The 20,502-nt window shown below is 44.1% G+C and overlaps 1 protein-coding gene across 1 annotated transcript in view; it reads right to left on the bottom strand.

Annotated features, from left to right (window-relative positions):
• The window catches only part of Fer1l6 (fer-1 like family member 6), a 113,987-nt gene that overhangs the window by 15,827 nt on the left and 77,658 nt on the right, over nucleotides 1-20,502 (bottom strand). The window contains exons 29-36 of the mRNA XM_076835781.2: nucleotides 19,743-19,874; nucleotides 18,729-18,854; nucleotides 15,690-15,817; nucleotides 10,251-10,421; nucleotides 7,530-7,690; nucleotides 4,739-4,881; nucleotides 2,498-2,586; nucleotides 1,980-2,078 (exon numbers count right to left, since the gene is read on the bottom strand). Coding sequence (XP_076691896.2) covers nucleotides 1,980-2,078; nucleotides 2,498-2,586; nucleotides 4,739-4,881; nucleotides 7,530-7,690; nucleotides 10,251-10,421; nucleotides 15,690-15,817; nucleotides 18,729-18,854; nucleotides 19,743-19,874 — 1,049 coding nt within the window. The remainder of the gene's footprint in view (nucleotides 1-1,979; nucleotides 2,079-2,497; nucleotides 2,587-4,738; nucleotides 4,882-7,529; nucleotides 7,691-10,250; nucleotides 10,422-15,689; nucleotides 15,818-18,728; nucleotides 18,855-19,742; nucleotides 19,875-20,502) is intronic.

Raw genomic sequence — 20,502 nt, 5'->3', positions numbered from 1 at the left:
GATGGAAAATTCAGGAAATAGGAAGTGAAGATATAGTCTGAACCCATTGCCCTGGGGACCCTCTTTGTAAGGGTCTCATCTCTGTACCAGAGTGTTAGAACAAGATTGCACACTACTCTGAGCCCTCTAGAATTGGGCTGGATGAGACCCGAGCTCAGGCCTGTTTTATCCCCCTCCTCTCTGGCCCTGGGAGTCCAGCGGCCCTGGATCAGTGTGGCATGGAGGATAGGGGTGCTAACTGTGACCACCTGGGTTCTAATCCTGGCTCTGCTGCCTACTAACTGTGCAGCCATGGATAAGTTTTCTAACTTCTCTACGTTGTTTCATCTATAAAATGGAAGCAGTTACAGTATCTGGTTCATAGGGCTGTGAAATAATATCTGTAATGTGCTCTGGGTACTCCAAATTCTCTACCTTGTTCTTTCTTAGTATTATCTGGTTTTCTCCTCCATGCCCAGCGTTATATAAGCTCTGACTAGCAAATGTTTCCCTAGGACTTTTTCCGTGGTGAATTAGTTAATTCAGAAAAGTAAGTACTTTTTGCTCATGCTAAATGACAATCCAAACCACTTGCTTTCAGAAAGCAGAGGACTCTCCTACCCAGGGTAGGGAAGGGGAGGCAAGACCCTTCTTTCATAGAGCAGTGATACTACTTGGGTTATGGACCCAATTATTTAGCTAAAGAAAGAAAAAAATGGCAGAAAGATACAACAGTGTGAGACAGGAGGGTCTGGGACAATATCTTGCACTACTGAGCTATTAGTGGGAGGAGAATATGCTTTTAAATCACTGAAAAGTGATCAACAGGGTAAAAGGAAGACCAGAAGAGGGTGTTGCCACAAAGGTTAGGCTAAAAAAAGCAGTGTGTTTCAAAAAGATATGGTCAGTTATGTCAAGTGTTCCATAGAGGACAATAAGGTAAAGGCACTAAACCCAAATGGGACCATTAGGGTCAGAGAAGTGGGGAGCCAGCACTTTAGTGAGGGCTGCTTTGGAGGAGTGTTGGGGAGGAAGCCAGACTGGCATTGGTTGAGAAGCTGGGGGAGGCCAGGAAAGGAAGAGAACAGATATAAACATCTGTTTCTGTTCACATTAGTGGGCAGAACCTTCCATGTTGTGAGCCATGATAAAATACCTTTTTACAGGACACTTGAGTTTTTCCTGAACTAGCGATCAGCAAGCAATTTCAGAGAATCCTAATTCTGCCTTTTAAACTATTGTTTGAGTCATACTACTTCTATTGCTCCTTCTTGGTTAATATTCAACTCACCCTTGTATTCTTATCCTGAAAAAAATGAGAATTTTGAACCACTGATCATGTTTTGACTGCCGAATACTTGGGTAATATGCATTCTGAAGACGGGATGTTCCCTACTTGGGAAAGGCCAGGGGACTAGCATGAGGCTAGGATGGGTTTACTGCTTCCGAGATGAGTTTTAGTTAAAGTATAAATTTAAATTACTTTAAAAAAATTCTCTACCACCTCATCCCCTTCTCTGACTAGGGCTAAAAGGAAGCAGGGTAAAGATGTAAGAGAGACCATCAGATGCTTCATTCCCTGGGTCAATAGGTTGGTATCTCTTTTATCAGTAGCACTAGCAAATGAGAAAAAAAAATTTAATTTTTTAATTTAATTTTACAATCTGCTAGAACGATTCATCTTTCATTGATAGCAGCTCAGCACTCTGCTGTTTTCTGTTTAAAGGTCCATAGATCTTGAATGTCACCTAAAAGGTTTAAGTATCTAACATCCAATCGAAACATGTTTATGTAATAAAATTTACTAAAATATTTTTGTAAGATAATAATTCTTCACAAAGCGTCAAAATAAGACAAATATTTGACTTTATCTAACAAATTAAGATGGGCTGCAGCCATGAGATGTGGGTGTAGCATCTTCCAAAAGGTAGAGACTTGGCTAGGGATTAAAGGGGTGAGGAGAGAGAGGAAGGAAGAACAGAGTTTCCTGAAACACTTACCCTTTAACATAAATATCACTTGATTTTTGGCCTGTGAAGATATTTTCATCCTCCAAAATGACATCTTCAGTGTTCCAGATAGTCACCCTCAACTCATACCTGGGGTGGGGGGAAGGCAGCATTAGGTAGATGACCTTGAAAACTGACTCAATTGGTGTCAGTGTGATTCTAGTGCCGCCTTCGGTCCCTGGGCATCTTCACATCTGCTAACTTCAGAAATATCAGACTCAAGGTCTGGGTTCCATCAGAACTGCGTATCCTGGCTGGAGAGCTCAGACTTGCCAAGGGCATGAATTGCCCTGAGCAGACCCTCCTTCTCTTAATAGGCAATTTTCACATGAGGAACTTGAAGATCAGAAGCCATCGTTTCAACCACCATCACCTACTCCCTGCTGTAACGGGGAGGTGGGAATTGAGGTACGAGTGTAGGTAACCTATCAGACACCGGATCAAAGGCCACCACTGTTCAGTCTGCTACTACGGACTCTTCTCCTAAAGCTGGGGTGCTGCTGGCTTACCCTTTGGGTTTCCTTGGTGAAATGTCAACGGGGGGTCCCGGCTGAGGCATATCCTTGGGAAACATGTCCACCCACATCTGCAGGCGGCCCTTGTTGGGAAAAGAAGATCATTAGCTTTGGGAGAGGGTGGGGTCAGAGCTAATTGACCACGAGCAGTTTTCACAGATCCCTTTATTAGAAAACAAGTATTGGGCTTAGTGTGGTACCTTTGTACATGTGTAGCATATGTGTTAATAATGACAGAACTTAAGTTTTTATTAGGAATTAGATCATATTTTAACAGGAGAAGGGTGGGCAGATCCTTACTGAGCAGCTACTATGTGGTAGACACAGTGTTATGCCCTGAAACACAGTGAGTTCTTGCAATACCCCAGAGGGGGAGCCACTACTCCCACTTGGCGGATGAGAAGACTTCATGCCCACACTCACTCATGGCCAAGTAGTGGAGTCCTGATCCAGCCCTGTCTGTGACCTTAGAAACCCTGCTCTTTCCACACATTCCTAAAGATCAAGAAGGGGACGATACTATCTCCCAGAAAGACCATGCTTCTTCGTTTCCAATGTACCTCGGCATCCTTTATCTCTGTTAACATCCACCCCAGGCCGGCTTCCACTTCACAGACAGAGGCTTAGAGAAGTCAAGGCAACGAGCTGAAGTTCTGTGGCTAACTAGGATCAGTTTAGGGCCTTCTGTCCATTGCCCGGAACTCTCCCCTGTGGCCAGAGACTTCAGAGCACCTCAGGAGAAGCTCCGTGCCTTCCACGCTCAGCTCTTGTGTGTATCATAAACACTCATCAGCTCAGGCAAGAGGACGAGAGCGTGACGAGGGCTGGGGACAACCAGGGGAGGTTTCATAAGGAGATGGAATTCCACTGGTGTATAAAGGACATGAAGGATTGGGTAAGAGGGGGGCTTTGGCTAGGGGAGAAAAAAAGCTTTCAGAAGATGAACAATGTAAGCAAAGGTTTAGCATTGGGAAGAACACTCAATGGAGTCCTAAGGAAAATTGGTACAATGTCTTGTGTAAAGCTTTGTGCATTAACTTTCAACCTTAATCAAGAAGTCACAGGAAAAAGAAAGGATCCATTACCAACATATCTCAAACATCTGGCCATGAATTTCAAAAAGACGATCAGCTTCTACAGCTGATAATGGTTCACTCTTTCAAATGGACCAGCCCCCCACACCCACTGTCCCTGGACACTGCTGGCCCTTTACCCTGGAGCTCACGTGCCTTGCCTGTTACACAGTGAGTGAATCCCAAGCTGGGACAGGAGCCACCTGGCCTGTGGACAGAGCACAGGGGAGGGACTCACATGGCCTGTGTGACATCCCAGCTCTACACTTGCCAGCCAGGAATCACGGAGCAAGTTACAGCCTCTCTCCATTTCAATCTCCTAATCTTAAAAGTGGGGATCACTTTATAGGAGCCCAAATATGGGGTTGTATTAAGTCAGGTGAACCACCAATCCCTGTTTGTTTAGGAAAATTCTGACGTGTGTCCCTTGTAGCAGTTTATCTACTAACGGTGCCCTCAGTCATTCAAAATGGCCCCAGTTTGGATAAACAACTCTATGGTCATCCTGAACAGGCGAGAGGATTTGTATTAAAGATCCTGTTTGTGGAAGGCTCTTAACCAAGTTTGTCTTCTCTTTCTTCTCACTCCTAACCTTGCTGTGTGGTTTGGTTTTTTTCCACACAGTTTCTTCTTGCCAATTCTTCAAGGTAAGCCATCCTCTGCTTCTCTAGGAAAACTTCGTGTGTGTGTGTGTGTGTGTGTGTGTGTGTGTGTCCCTGTGCACATGCCCAGGGGAGAACCTAAATCAGATATTAGACAAGGTCTAAGGTGTGTCTGATGAGTTTCAAAGTTCCTTTAATGTCAAGATTTACCAAAGAGTTTGAGAACTCAAATCATAAAATGGAAAAGTACTAACAAAGCCAACACTGGCTCCAACTTCTGCATAACCCGCATTTGGGGCTAGATGTTCTTTGTTTTTTGCGGGGGGTGGGCGGGGGCATCCTGTGCATTGTGGGAGTTTGATTTAGCAGCATCCCTGCCCTTCCACCCCCAAGAGGCCAAACATTTTTGGTTGTTGGAGGTGGGTGGGAGCTTCTGGCATCTATCTTTAGATTCCCCCTACACACATTACTCTAGGACACTGGAGACTAGTTTTTAGGGACAACACCACACCCCTTGGGGACAAGCACTCCTGCGGGGGCCAGGCCCGTCTTGCCAATACCTGCTCCATTCCTGGCTTATCCTTGTGGTAGAGCGGCCGAGTTTCTATGTGCTCGGGAACCAGCCTGCACCCCACCTCTGGGATATCCTCCCAGGAGTGGAGAACCTTGAGGGCCAAGTGCTCATAGGACTCCACCATCTCCTCTGCAGGGAAGGAGACAGAGAAAGAGACTTGTCAGGTGGTATTCCCGAAAGGAGGCAGCAAGGGACATCAGATGCCCCCTTAACGCTTCCTTTAAGGTTCATTTTTAAAAATACAGAGAAAAGGGGAGAGAAAAGACAGCAAAGAGAAAAGGAAAGGGGAAATGGAGAAAAAGAGGGGGAGGAGAAAGAGAAGAGAGAAATGGGAGGGTTGACAAGAAACTCAGAGAGCCGCAGGGGTCCTGGCTAGGGCTCCGTCTACCCACTAAGGCAGATTTCTCTAGAATGCATGGATCACAGCTTGGCTTCAGGCTATGGGAGAGGACATCTTGGGGAATGTGAAACTGTTGGCAACTCCCCAGTGAGAGGGCCTGGGGGTCAGGGCCTGGGGGTCAGGGCAGCTAAGCAAGGTGGTGACCATATCTGTCCCTAGAGGTCTCTTGTTCTCATTATCACTGGACGTGCCCTCACACCAACACCCACTGTTATGGTTTAGATATTAGGTGTCCCCCAAAAGCTCACATGCGAGACAATGCAAGAAGGTTTGGAGGAGAAATGATTGGGTTATGAGTATCTTAACCCAATCAGTGAATTAATCCCTGGTGGGATTAACTGAGTGGTAACTGGAGGCAGGTGGGGTGTGGCTATGGGCTATATATTTTGTATCTGGTAAGTGAAGTCTTTCTCTGTGCTTCCTGGTCATCATGGAGCTGCTTCCTCCACCACACTCTCACCATCCTTGATGTTTTGCCTCACCTCAAGTCCCGAGGAATGGAGTTGGTTGACTATGGATGGAGACCTCTGAACCTTTGAGCCATAAATAAACTTTTCCTCCTCTCAATTTAATTGAGAGGGTCTTTGAATCACCAAAAAAAAAAAAAAAAAAAAAAAACCTGACTAAAACGTTCATCACTGGAAAGCGTCTCTGATTGTCATTTTACCAAAGGAGGTAACTTATGATAAAAATAGCAGCAGGAAGAATACTCACAATATAAGACAAAAATAGAGAAAATAAAATCTTTACAAAGCTTAGGAAGGACCACAGTTGATTAAGAAAAATTGAATTTGGCTTTTTAAAAGGAGCCATAAAATAAATCTCCCAATGGCAGGCAGTAAGTACAATCAATAAAAAGTTGACAGGCACCAACAAAATTAATGGATGAAATCTTTGTCATAAAATTTAATCAGTCAGGAACTGACCCCCCCAAACATAAATCTAGCCAGGTGCAGTGGTGCACATCTGTAATTCCAGCAGCTCAGGAGACCGAGACAGGAGAATGGCAAATTCAAAAGCAGCCTCAGAAATGGCAAGGTGCTAAGCAACTCAGTGAGACCCTGTCTCTAGATAAATGGGCTGGGGATGTGGTTCATTCATCGAGTGCCCCTGAGTTCAATCCCCAGAACCCCCCTCAAAAAACCCCATGATTTTAGATTTTTAGTGGGCAAAAAGATTATTATTTAATAATAAAATATAGAATACTGCCCAAGAATTAACTTGACTTTAGAATATATTGTGAAATGTATTTTTTCAACAGAAATCCATCCATATGTTATTAATACACAGTTTCAATATCAATAACTTTGCATGTAAGAACCTAGGATTTGGGGGGACTAAAGTACGAAGCAAAAAGAAACCTTAGTACCAAAATTATGGGGCTCAATAGAAACCAACATACCCTGTATTGTGTCCTTAATTGAGCCCTTTGCACCAAAAGTACTGAACTGTTCTAGAGTGGCAGCAATGTGCAGATGTGACAGTAAAAAGTTGTTCTCTATCATTAAAGCAAAGGTGAATTTTTTTCATTCTGAATACATGGAAGTCTCTCTGGGAACTTTCTGGCATGTCCTATGATGCTTGTGTAGAAAACCTACTTGTTAATATTGAAATAAGATAGTTATGGGTACAGCATTTATGGGGTAATCAATTGTACCCAATTATTTATATGATATTAATTTTAAGGTTACTGTCTCTATTCTGACATGATCCTATCTTATGATCTATATTCTAGAAATACAAAAAATGTACAAAAATATGGATAAGGAACTTGTAATTAATGCTACAATTAATTAATGGTCACTACAAAAATGAGTAGGATGTAGCTGAAAATAGCATAGTCATGAAATGGAATATTATCAAAATAAATCAAATATTGATTGATAATAATTGTTCAATAATGGAGTATTATAAAAGAACGAAGCAGAATCATCATAATCCATTGGAAATAAAGAAAAAGCATAAAAGGTGAAAGATTTATGTGATCTGAAGAGAAACCAGAGTATGTGGCTCAGTGGCAGAGCGCTGAGGCTCTGGGTTCAATCCTTAACACCACATAAGAATAAACAAAATAAAGGAATGCTGTCCATCTACAACTACAAAAAAAAAATTTTAAAGCAGGGTACAAAACTATGGCATGTTTCCAGTTCTTTAAAAATGTAATGTGTTATACACAGACAAACCCACACAGAATGTAGCACAGCTAGCTGTCTGAGTTTGGGGATCGTGAGTGGTTTCCATTCTTCTACTTGCTTTTCCACATTTCTGCTACAGGCATGCATTACTTTCTGATTAGAAGATGCACTGTGCCCTGGAATACCATGGAATCATGCTCCTCAGGAGAAGAGCTACAGTGGAGGACTCTGAGGGGGGTTACCAGTGTCCTCGTCGGTGAAGACTGTTTTTCCAGAAAAGACCTTGCTTCCGATCTGTATTTTCCCAGGACGAAAGTAGGGTCCATCCAGCTTGTTGTCTTTGCAGAGCTTGGTGAGGATCTCCGTGGGTTTGGATGTGTCCCTCCAGGCATTGTACCCTTCTCTGAAAAGTGGAGCAAGTTACAGAAGGGTGATATCCAGTTTCCCCTGGAGAACACACTGAAATGCCCCCATAGTCAGGCCCCCCAAGGGTGACCTGTGCAGGTTCCTTAGATTCACTTGCCATTCTCTACACCTGGGGCTGGTGTTTTTATTCAGTTTATTTCCTTTCTGGTCAAAAACCTTTGCATATGTCCAGCTTGCAGGTAAGACAGGACTTGTGAGTGGAAGAACTGACCTTGGCATAACAATGTTAACCATGTTAAAGTTCATCCATTTGGTGGCATTTCCTATGTTCACAATGATGTGCTACCACTACCTTCAACTAGTTTGAAAAAGTTTCATCACCCCCCCCCCAAAAAAAAAAGCCCTGTATCCCAAAGAGCAGTCACTCCTCTTCCAGCTTCTCAGAACCTGTGATAGCCACCAATCTGCTTTCGTTTCCTGGCAGGTAATTTTTGTCCAGTTTGGTTTCATGCCCTGTGGCTGCTGCTTATTCTAAGAGGAAAGCCTCACTCATCCTTCCCATCTCTCTGCTCCTTTCTTCCCTTCTCTTCCTCCACAAGAACCATACTGTAGACTCAAGTCACAGGCAGACAGTCTGCAGGTGTTGTTCCTTTAATCAGTGATTTGAAGTTCCTAAATCTCCCCAACCCTTCCTTCCCTTAAAAAAAAAAAGTAACTGTTTGTTAAAAATTATTAATTTGCAAGGAAGTTCTAAGAAGCATGATCAAGATAGCTTGGATGTCTCTGCATTCAGGACACAAAGTTCAACAGAATTTAACCCACTTAAAAATTTGAATGAATCAAAAAGGACCACACACAGTAGTTTCCCACATTGTATCTGTGATGTGAAGATCCTGGGAAGTTCATCAACCCCAGCCTGAAGCCACACAGGGGTCTCCCTCTAAATACCTGCTCTCATCTTATATAAAAGTGTTCAAGTGAACAAAAGAGCCATCTTCCCTGAAGAAACCGCCCTTTGGCGAGTCCACCATCAGGAACTCTTCCAAACAAAGTTTACATCACATTTGTCTGCGGCCACCCTCTCCAATTTCAGAATAAGAATACCTAGTCACGGAGCAGAATACTCCAGGGTACTTGGAGAGTCATGACAATTCCCAGGAGACTTGGGCATTCACTAGAGTCCCCCAGTGAACTGGATTCTAGCCTCCCAAAAGAGAAGACCAGACAAAGAGACGGCTGGAAGTCTTGCTATGGAGCAGATAGGGCTCAACTCCCTCAGTGAGAGTGTGAACGGGCACCATCCTTCTAACAGGCCATTTGGACACAAAATATGCATTCATTTTATTAGAATAATCCACATTGATGGAATAATCCATCGTTGGATACTGAATTCAGAGAGGTCCTTGGCCGGCTTTCATACTAGGATGCTCACAGCCCGCAATATTTATAATACAATAAAGAATATATTAGTGCCCTACAGTTCAGAAAAAAAAGTGGCTCCATTATTTTATAATAAATTTATATGGTGGAATACTGTAGAGCTATTGAAGTAATAATTATAAAGAATACTGATGAGGGCTGGGGCTGTGGCTCAGAGGCAGAGTGCTCGCCTGGCATGCGTGAGGCACTGGGTTCGATCCTCAGCACCACATAAAATAAAATAAAAAAGTTATTGTGTCCACCTATAATTAAAAAATAAATATTAAAAAAAAAGAAGACCGATGACATTATAAAATCTTAGGCTATAAGGGTTAGTACAACCAGCAGTTTACAAAACTTCCTGGGTAGTGTGAATTCAACTTTGGGGAAAAAAATAAAATAGAAAAATCTTAAAAGAAAGTATGCAAAAATGTTTATGTACATTATTTGTGGGTAGAACAATTATAGCATTAATTTGTATTTAAAATATTTCCTAAATTTTCTACAATGAATGTGTATTACTTTATATGCAGGAAAATATTTTTACAATTATACCATGGAACGCCAATGAATGTTCTTATGTTTTCCCAGATGAAATCTGTAAAAGTTTTTTTTTTTAAGATATCATTCACAACGTTTTTTTTTTTTTTTAAAATATTAAGTTGGTAGTCTGTATATTTAAATAAAGTATAATTCACAATCTTTGAAAAGAGATTAGTATTCCTTAATTTGTAAAATGATGCTAATATCTCAATGGGCTCTTGAGAAGACTGAAGGAGATTCTCTGTGTAAAGCTCTAGGACAGTGCTTGGTGTGAGCATTCGTGAGCATTTGTAATGGAAGCTAAGACATTGGCATTTGCATTATATTAATCCTTCTTCTAGAATCATTCCCCACCAAGGACCACTGGGTACATCTGATGGAACAAGTGTATCACGATTCAGCCCTTGACTCTCAAAGAATCTGCCCTGGGTTCTAAATAAGAGCGACATTCCCAGACTTGGTGACCCTCAAGGGCACAGAACAGTGTCCCCAAACAAGCACAGCTGACACGAATCACATTTGAGATGTGAAAGCTGTGGGTCTGGCCTTCTTAGCAATAGACAGTGGGGTACAGAGTCCAGAGCCCCTGACCCGTCATGGCCTCTGACGGTGTCTCCATGGGAGAAGGAGCTTACATTTCATACTGGCTCTGCAAGCCACAGATGGCTCGGTGTTTGCTGTAGAAGCGGTTCTCCAGGTCGATCTTGGTCTCGCCAATGAGGTCATCTGTCCCAATCATGTCATGGTCATAGATCAGCACGGAGAGCAGGGACTCCTTTGGGAATGTGGCCTGGATCTCGAATGACCTGCAGTCCAAGCAGAGGCTTCAGGATTAACAATATTTTGGCAACAGAGGGAATTTTTCCCAGCTTGGCTTTTAGCCAGCCTGCTATTCACATCCACTAACTGCTCAACAATTCCATTAATCCTGAGCAGATATTTGTTTAGCTTAATTTTGGATGAAAGTATAATCCACTTTAAATTCCTGTCCATTTCCAACAGACGATAATCTCCCCTTTGATGGACCATGTCTTTGAGTTGTCAACTAGTGATTTTGGTCTCAGATGGGACTGATTTTCAGTCCAGGTTTGGAATCAACAACTTCCTAGTTTTACAACCAGGGAAAGTTAATCAATCTCTGCCTAAATGGGGGGTAAGGTGGTCTTCTTAATACAGCGTGAGGCTAAAGGCAATGCTGTGTATAAAACACACACTTCACCTCCAATCACTCAACTCAAGACCAGTAAATTCCCTTTCCCTCTGTTGTAAAACCAGGAAATTGTTGATTCCAAACCAAGACTGGAAATCAGTCCCATTTGAGACCAAAATCACTAGTTGATGACTCAGAGACAATGGTCCATCAAAGGGGAAATTATTGGCTGTTGGAAATGGACAGGAATTTAAAGTTGATTATCCCTCCATCCAAAATTAAGCTAAACAAATACCTGTTCAGGATTAATGGAATTGTTGAGCATTTAGGGAAATGTTGCTTGATCAAGGAATACCAGCTGGGTTTATTTGAAAAGAAAACCCTATTGAGAATGGAAAATCACCATAAGAACAAAAAATTCCCAACAAGCTGTCTCTACAAAACTCTGAGTCCCTTGAGAATAAGGACCTGTTCTTTTGGTCTCTGCATCGCTGGAGCTTAAACTTGACCTGCACAAAGGATACTAATGAATGTTTCTTTGAACTTCAAGGAATCTCAGAAATCACCATATCCCATACCTTCATGTTACAGATAAAAACCCTGAAACCTAGAGACCTCAAGAGACTTGCTCAGGATCATAAATCAGTCCCGTCTGGGATAAGTGCCAGTTTTCTATGTCCTTAGTTACCACACGAGTGCGAGATGTGGAAAGAAACAGCAATGCCGTCAGATTTCTTGTGACAAGGGGTCATCCATGCGACTGAGTTTGCACATTAGAGCAGATGCTTGAGAATTCAACTTTGAATGCAATGCAGCGTTTTAGGGAAATGTCTTTCTAAAAATAAAGTCACAGGCGCACCCATGCTTCTTGAGCTGTTGCAGACTCTGGTTCCTCTGGGACAGGGTGGGTTGGGCTGCAACCAAGGGACAGAGAGGAGATGGAGAGGGGTGGGCTTTTTATTTCCTGCATGTCCACAGGCCTGTCTGCTGTGTTGTCCCCCTGGTCAGATCCACTTAGCCTAGACTCTCACTCTCCAGGTTGGCAGCAACTATAATCACAACACAGCTACGAGCCAATGAAACCTCTCCAGGGACAAAAATACAGCTCTGGTGAGGCTCCAGCAGGACAAGAATATGGCAGCCCAGGGAAGAAATCCCTGTGTGTTCCATCTGAAGGCACAGCGTTGCCCACCTGGGCTCCCACATTTGAATTCCAGTCTGTAATTGATATTCAGGAGGTCACAAGGAGAAGCTGCCAGCGGTCACCAGGGCTGCCACTGAAGAATTTAATAAATGCTTAACTGTCCCTGGTAACCATGACAGAGGACTCAATGGCTCTCCTCCATCTCCTCAGGCTGCGCTCACAGATTAACCTCACCTTAATTTCAATTGGAGCTGTCATTTAGAGCTCCCCCAAACAGCCCATCATGGTTGGATTCCCAATTACCCAAGGGAATACTAGGCTTACGCCAGCTGTGTGCCAGTGACATGCTATCATTAGCTGCAGTCGATGCTGGGTTGAGGAAAGATAATGCATCACGAAATGAGCAAATATGGAGACAGTGAGAGCATGCAGACCCCTGAGCAACAGAGCAAAGTTTGCCCTGGGCTCCTCTGTTCATTCCCCCATTCATTCTTTATCATGCATGCATTCATTTGTGTGGTATGCCTCATACACCCAGATGTCTGAGATGGCCAGAGCTCAGAGGGAGTCACAGACAAGGTGTTACAGATAAACCTGTCTGGACGAGGGGAATAGAGAAACAAAAAGACGTCTCTTCAGGGGGAATGTGAGCGTAGACAGGAATGCTTCCAGCTCCAGAGCTGAGGAATTTCTGATCTTAGCATCTGACCCACGCAGGTCAAATTCACTCATTATCTAGTCTCAGAAGCCCCTGCGCCTCTGCATTATATTTCACAGAAGAAATTCTATATTTGTCTGAATTTGGGGTTAATGCAGGCCTCCTCCAGGAGTGTGCAGCTTCCTTGAAAATGGGGTCATAGTCCCTTGTACTTCTCCAACAGCTGGCACACCATCTGCCACAGGGACTGTCTGGGTTGAAGAGAACAAATGTTTGCAAACTACCTGCAGTGGGCTGGTCAGTGTCATGTGTGAACTTGGTGAGATCGTGGTTCCCGGCTGTGCAGACACTAATCAAGGTGCAGCCGTGGAGGTATTTTGTCAGTGGGACTTACATCTAAACTAGTTGACTTTACATACGAAAGATAGTCCTTGATAATCTGTAGACCTCATCCCACCAGGTAAAAGGCTTTAAGAGCCAAGTAATGACATCCTAATCATGACAAGAACAATATACAGTATATGCTTATGTGTCCCCTAAACTAATACCTTGAAGTCCTAATTTCCAGTGCCTCAGAATGTGACCTTATTTGAAAATGCTGCTTTTAGAAGTAATCAAGTTGAAATGAGGTTGTTGGGGTGGACTCCAATCCAAAACCAGTGTCCTTATAATAAGGGACAATGGTGCAGAGACAGAGACAGAGACATACAGAGACAGAGAACAATCTGAAGAGATGTAGCAAGAGGCCATGGGAAGATCAAGGCTGGGGCTGTAGGGACACATCTCCAAACCAAGGGACACCAAGGATGGTCAGCAAAGCATCAGCAGCTGGGAGACAGGCATGGAGCAGGAGTCTCCCCTACAACTCAGAAAGAAGCCCACCTTTCTGATATCTTGCTTCCAGACCCCCACCCCTGGAAGTGGGAGGCACAGCCTTAGGAAACCAATAAGCACACTCATGTGGCCACGGTGGTCTCTTTTGTGGTAGAACCTGGATGAGAGTTCCGTCCAGTTCCTGACACACCCTGCCCTTTCCATGGGCTGCTTTCTGGAGCACCCATCCCTCACCCCAACACCCCCAAGGAGGTCAGGTGCCCTCCCAGGGCCTTCATGGGACATGCCACACTTTCTCAGAATCACGCGTTGACCTATTTTTCTCCCAGTATTCATAGGAAGCTGGGAGGCCCTAGAGCGCCTGATGGACAGCAGATTCCCAACTACTGTGGGGAAAGAGGGGAGCTGAGCTGGTGGACCAGGAAAGCAAGGTGTGACTTGGCCAGTCCAGCCAGGACAAAGGCCTGCACATGTGAATGAGCAAGGGGAGCTGGAGGCCCCACAGATCCGCTCCTGGGGCTCGTTGTCTTTATTTGTGGCTGATGATCAAGGCAATGGAGATCCCAGGGAGCATTCTGGGAAACTGAGGGCCACCCATGAGGAACTGCCAGGCCCCGTGGATAGGCAACCTCAGGTTGACGCACAGTGACGGGTCGCCTGGGATCCCACGACCGTGCAGAAGTTCAGTGTGTGCACACAATCACGCCTTCATTCCAGACACTCGTAGTACTTTCCGTGTTCCAGGCCCTGACCTAGGTACAGGGCTGTGGCGTGGACCAAGGGCCTGCTAGAGTAGCTCTTCCATCACAGAAGACCCCAGGTCAGGCACGGGAGCCTGTCGCTCTCCCGGCTGGAACACTATGGGGTAGAGCTGGCAACTCTTGTCCCTGAGTAACAGTTACATACACACCCCGCGAGACAGGCACACCTGGAGGGCTTCTGGAAGAAGCCCTGCAGAGCCAGAGGCAGGTAGGAATCTCCCATCATCCCCTTCTTCGTTTGTTACGGCCACATAACAGGGTAGTAAAACCAGCCGAATTCATGGCACTGTGGTGAAAGCGGGTAATAAACAGAGGCTGCCAAGCACTTGGCAGGATGAAGTGCTGGTGACATCGATGCAGACAATGACAAAGGTCATCTCTGGATCAGAGAAGCAAGGGCGAGTTTCCCTGGCACTGCCATTTCAACCACCCCATTAATCTGGACAGGCAAGATGGTTGTTGCCTCATCGTCTCAGGAGCAATAAAATCTAAGAGACTGACGCTGGTCAAATGTCAGAGGGTCCAAATGATTACAAACGCATAAATGAATTTAAATGAGACTGATGGAGATTTCATTCCACACTCCTAGTTACTAAGGAAAAAAAGAGAAGAAATTAAATATACTTCAAGTACCTCCATTGTTAAAATTACTAAGCAGAAAAGGAAGGGAGCCGTATTTTGAGTATTGACTGTGTGCTAGATGCTTCATATATTCTTTCAAAGGAGTCTGAAGAGTCAGGAGCAATACTATTCCTTTACAGATGAAGAAAATTAGGATCAGAAAGGTTAAGTCATCTGCACAGGTGGCACACCTTGTATATAACAGAGTTAAACCCAGGTTTTTTGATTCCAAAGTCAGTGGCTGACAGTTGTACAGACTCAAGCAGGGAACACCAATGTGTGACACACCAGTGAGGGTTGGTGAAGGTATCATGAGGTGGAGAATTCCTAGGTGACTAGCCTGCCTACACATGTACAAACTGTGAATGAAACCAAAACACAATTGGGGGACCCAATTCAACTTTTTAATCTCAGGGGTCACCTTAAATTAGCAGCAAAATGATGTGAGAGAAAAACCTGTCTAGTTGGGGACAAAAGATCAAACATCTGGCCCCTTCTCCTCTAATTACGAACTGTGTCGACTTAAATACATTTCTTAACTTTTCAGGGCTTTTCCTTGTTTGTAAAAAGGAAATGTCTTTGTCCAGAAGCAAGAGGTAGAAGCTGATAACCCTTCAAGGTGCCCCTTAAATTTAAGATTGAGGAAATGGCTATTGGAAAACTATGCATTCTATGACAATCACCACATGCTACCAAATTCCTGAGGGGTCCACGGAAAAGTCTACCCATCTCCTGAACAGACTTGATGAGCCATTATCAAGAGCAGAAGTCACCATTTAACCTGCTACCACTACTTGACCCAAGACCCCCTTGCACATGAACACAGGCGCACACACACACCACCCCTGCAAGAAACACAGCAGGAGAAGACGCAGGAAGGACAATGACAGCTGGGGGGTCACCCACCTTCCAAACACGGGGTTCAGTTGTTTGGGGATGTATTTGTCGCGCTCTTTGATTTCTGTTTTGCCAAGTCTGAGCACGATGTAGGGGTCTGATTTGCCATCCGGATCAGCTGGGCTAAGATTGAAGGCCTGGGGAGAAGAAAAGAAAGTGGCCTTGCCCCAGTGGTTTCAGAACTGGCTGCATTCAGGGATCATAAATGCTTTCCCAATGGATCCCCAAGTCCTGTCTCCAGACACTTGGATTTTATGGGACCTGGGCTTTGGGATTTTTAGAGCTCCCCAGGTGATTCTAGTGCACAGCCAAGGTGAAGAACCACTGCTGAGCCTCTCCATCTTGCTGTCAAAGGGAGATTTATTGGTTTTGCCCAAGTTCGGCTTTCTCTGGTGATTGTCTCCCCAGCGGAAAGCAGTTCTGGGCACAGAATAACGAGGACCCTGCTGGACCAGGAGGCAGAAAGCCTGAGTGAAGATCCAGTCCCAGTTCTGCCGACTGCGATCGTGGGAAAGTCGTGTTGTTTCTGAGATCTAAGCGTGAAGTCCCCCAGTGGACCGGAAGGACCCTCCCAGCACGGGTCTCTGACCCATGACCCGTCTGTCCCTCGTTCACAGTGGCCTGCAGGGTGTTGAGCAGTGTCTGATGGTGAACTCTGACTCCAGACTCGCTGGCCCTTCAACTATCAAAATTGAATACTGTGTAGGGAGGGGCCCAGGGAGGGGCTGTGAGACAGAACATCAAACAGACGGGGCAGCTCCCCACTGCAGTGCAAGAGGAGCAAGAGCCCCACACTTAGAACTTGATCCCACTGACAGACAGGCAGAAGGCCATCAAGTTCTATGTCAAAGAAAGTCCCCTGGAGCAACTGCTTCATAGGCGAAAATTGTGACCAACCTTGACGCCAATTACCTGGGGAGAAGTACGATCCAAAATGGCAACCCCTTCTTTTCTTCTCCTCACATCACACAACTTTGATTCTCTACATCACAGTCACCTCGAACGCTAACCCTGTTTATTTAGCTGTTCCTTTGTTTATTTTCCTGTCTTCCCAGGAGCCCAAGGGCACTGTCTTCTGCCTTATTAATTACTTCACTTTCAGGACATAAAATAGTCTTTTAATGTTTACTGGATGAATGAATGAATGAATGAAAGGATAATACATCCATTTAAGAAAACACTATGTAGATACTATAAAGAATGAAAACCTGTATTTACTGATCTTGAAAAAAAAAAAATCCAAGATATCTTATTGGGTGAGCTCACTAATCCTCCCCCAAAAAATAGAGGTCAAGAAAAATTTTTTCTTTATGCAGTTTAAAGTAGTGCATTAAAACGTCATTTAGTATTTAAATTAAAATATTTTAAAATTAATTTATTAATTAATTACATATTAGGATAAGAGAGGAAACCACACATGGTCGCCACTGCTGGAAAGGTCAGTGAAAACCCTAACTGCAGTGAATTTCTCCCTCCCTGCAACCCAGGGCCACTACCCTCTGACCCTCTGTTTATTGAAGTCCTCCTGTCCTCAAGTTCTAGCCCAAGCCTCCCCTTCTTCATCCTGTCTCCTGGACGGGAATCTGATCTGCACTCCTGCCCTTGGTCCTGAGGGTACTGGACATGGACACAGACTGCAATAGATATTGCAGAATAAATAAATGAAGAAGAGGGCAAATATTTCTCCAATCTCTATGTTTATTGAAATTTCTCCCTCTCTTTCCGACGATCATACTCTCATAATTCTAGACTCCCCAAATAGCATCCCCTGAAACCTTAGTTCTCTAGGCTTTTCTGTAGAAGAACAAAAAATGTGTGGAGCAATAAGTTTAGAAAATGGTATTCAAGATTCAACAGTTAAGTAGGTCTCTTTGCTTTTGGAACTCTCAGCACCTAGAAAGTGCCAATGAGTTTTGTGAATCTCAGGAACTGGAGAAGGGAAATGAATCTTTAGATGCACTGTTGCTCAAATTTACTTAAACACACTGTCTGTTTCTCGAAGGATGCATATTAATTATCTCCCAGAATAGGAATAACTTCCTGAATGCAATTTTGAGAAGGCTGGTCTAGAACCCTCCTGTGGGTATTGTCAGTGGTAAGCACTTCTAATCTCTCCAGGTAGCTGGGACTGTCTTAAGGGAGGTGACCTTGTTCTCTTCCTCCCAACTCCCTGGCACATGGTGGTTGTTTGGATGATAACAGAAACCTGAGAACTGCATGATAAGACAACAGCTGGTTCTCCCTCAAATTAAAGAATAGCCCATTTTAATTTTATGCTTCATTTATGCTTCTTAAAAAGGAGATAGGTCAGGTAAGCAAAGTAGACATACAATAGGACTACTGCAATCAAATACAATTATGAAAATCAAGTTCAAGGTCAGAAGACAAGAACAATCCATGAACTGTAAGGATCCATACAATTACTTTGACGATGCAAAGCAAGCGTGTGCTATTTGGCTCCCAAGTCCTGCTAATCAGGCCAAAAAGTTTCATAATTAAAGTTTTGTGCTATTACTATCAGAAAGGGCGAGACCCAGCAGAGACAATGTTTTTCTTGGAAATATACTCAAAAGGAAATTTCTGGCTGCTGGGGATATAAGCCATTGGGAGAGTTCCACAGTACAGCCCATGAGCTCCCTGCTTCAGCCAGGAGAAGTCCATTATACTGATCCAACTTCACACCCTGTTAGAGACTGACTTCTGTGCCCCCTAAAGGTATATGTTGAAGCCCCTAGGCCCAGTATGACTGTTTGGAGATAGGGCTTGTCCCAGGTAATTAACGTCAAATGAGGTCATAAAGCCTCATCTGATAAGGTTTGTGGCCCTTTAATAAGGGGAGGAGATTCCAGAGCTCTCTCTCCCCACGTTATCAGCAACAGAGGCCCCACAGAAACCAACCCTGGGAGCACCTTGACCCTGGACTTGTGGCCTCCAGAACTATGAAACAGATTTCTATAGTCAAAGCCACCCTCCCCCCTGCTTTGTGGTTTTTGTCATGGTAGCTCCTGCAGACTACTACCCGCCCCTCAGAGCAAACACATGGCTCACCGCGACAATGTACACCCTGATCAGGACTTGGACAGGGTGGTTGAGTGGGATCCCTTGCTGGATTCTTAGCTGCCCATTGTCCTCAGAGCCAGAATCCTCAGGGCATTTGTAGATGCAGAAGGAGCCCTGGAGTCAAAAAACACAAGGAAACACAAGGGATTGAAACAAGAGGGTCAGCGTCACCACCAAAAGTCACAAAGCCTAGAGTTAGCTGATGGGCACAGCCTGGAAATGGGGAAGACCTGGGTTAGTGCTGCCCTTGCCAGGGGATGTCCTCAGGGCATTCCTGTGAGCTTCTGGCATCTGAGCATCTTCATGGGACACTGGTGGGTTGGGGTTGGTACATTAACACCCTCATCACAGGACCACTATGTAAGGAACACAGCAAATGGGACCCTGGGTGTCTTTCCCCTGCTCATTCTTCCTGATCTCATTGCATCCCATTGCAGTATTCCTGTTTCCAGATGAGGCCTCTGAGGCTCAGGAACGTGACACACCTTGCTCCAGGCCACACCACTTATTAATATTATAACTAGGATTAAAATTGAGACTGGCAAAGTGCAACACTCATGCTATCCCAGCATAGCACGCTGTGTATCAAAGGCCCTGCATGCAGTAGGTGTATAGCAAATGCTAGCTACAACTTTGTACTACGGATATCATAAGCCTATTAGATGGGCATGTATCGTTTGATTAGTTTAGTTGTCCAGCTGGCAGGCTTGTATAAATCATATACATAGTGTGTTGGTGAAGGACAAGTGAAGTTCAGTGGTCCTTTTAGGTAACGACTATCTCCTCAAAGTCCTCAGACTAAGCTCCACCCCACCAGCCACAAACCAAAATATCTCCAAAGACTAGAGCTGAATCTTGTGGCATTCTAGAGAGGTTCTTGAGTAGAGATTAAGGATTGTCCTTAAACACATCACCCACCACAATTCCATTACCAGAGTTGAGTCACAGACGACATTTATGGGCAGGGTTAGCCAAATAATGGGGTGAACAGGGGAACCTTGCCTTAAATTTCCCTATGACTCTGTCTCCATCCAGACCATGGTCATCTTCAGTAGATTTGCCTCTGAAGAGCTCAAAGGTTTTCACCCAGTCTTCAAAATTGTTGAATTCACTCTCGAGATCACCCTCGTATATCTTCAGGGAAAAAGGAGAAGATTAGGCTAAGCAGAAAGGAGGCGCAGGATTGACTTAATGAGAAAAGCTCAGATTCTCTGAAATGCATGCTCCTTGGGAAAATGTAAGACCACGGTTAACTTATCTTTTTTTCTGTTTCCTGGTTTGTTTGTGGTACCAGGAATTGAATCCAAAGCTTTGTACATGCTAGCAAAGCACTTTACCACAGAGCTATGTCCCCAGCCATCCCCCACCAACTTTTAAAAAATTTTTGAGACAGGATCTCACTTTGCCCAGGCAAGCCAAGACTTGTGATCCGCCTGCCTCAGCCTCCCCAGTAGCTGGGACTAAGGTGTGTGCCACCACACAGGGCTTATCTTAAATAAGAACAAACTTGGTTTAGTTTAACATTCCAGGAACTACTATTCTGAACTTTAGAAAACCTTTCTGGTAAACTTTTAAGCCCAAAATAAGTATAGCTAAACCAAACAAAATTTTAAAATATAGAGATATAAATATGACAAACCATAGTTAATTGATGTTATTTTTTGCTAGATAAACTATAGAACTGCTGAGGAAATTCAAATCGATGCTGTTGATTAGTTCTTAACACACATAAAGTGATGGAATATTTGTTTTTTATTAAAAT

This window comes from Callospermophilus lateralis, chromosome 16 (assembly GCF_048772815.1).
Source record: "Callospermophilus lateralis isolate mCalLat2 chromosome 16, mCalLat2.hap1, whole genome shotgun sequence".
In the NCBI taxonomy this organism is placed as follows: domain Eukaryota; kingdom Metazoa; phylum Chordata; class Mammalia; order Rodentia; family Sciuridae; genus Callospermophilus; species Callospermophilus lateralis.
The sequence above is the reverse complement of the archived record's forward strand: the minus strand, read 5'-3'. Positions and strand labels throughout refer to the sequence as shown.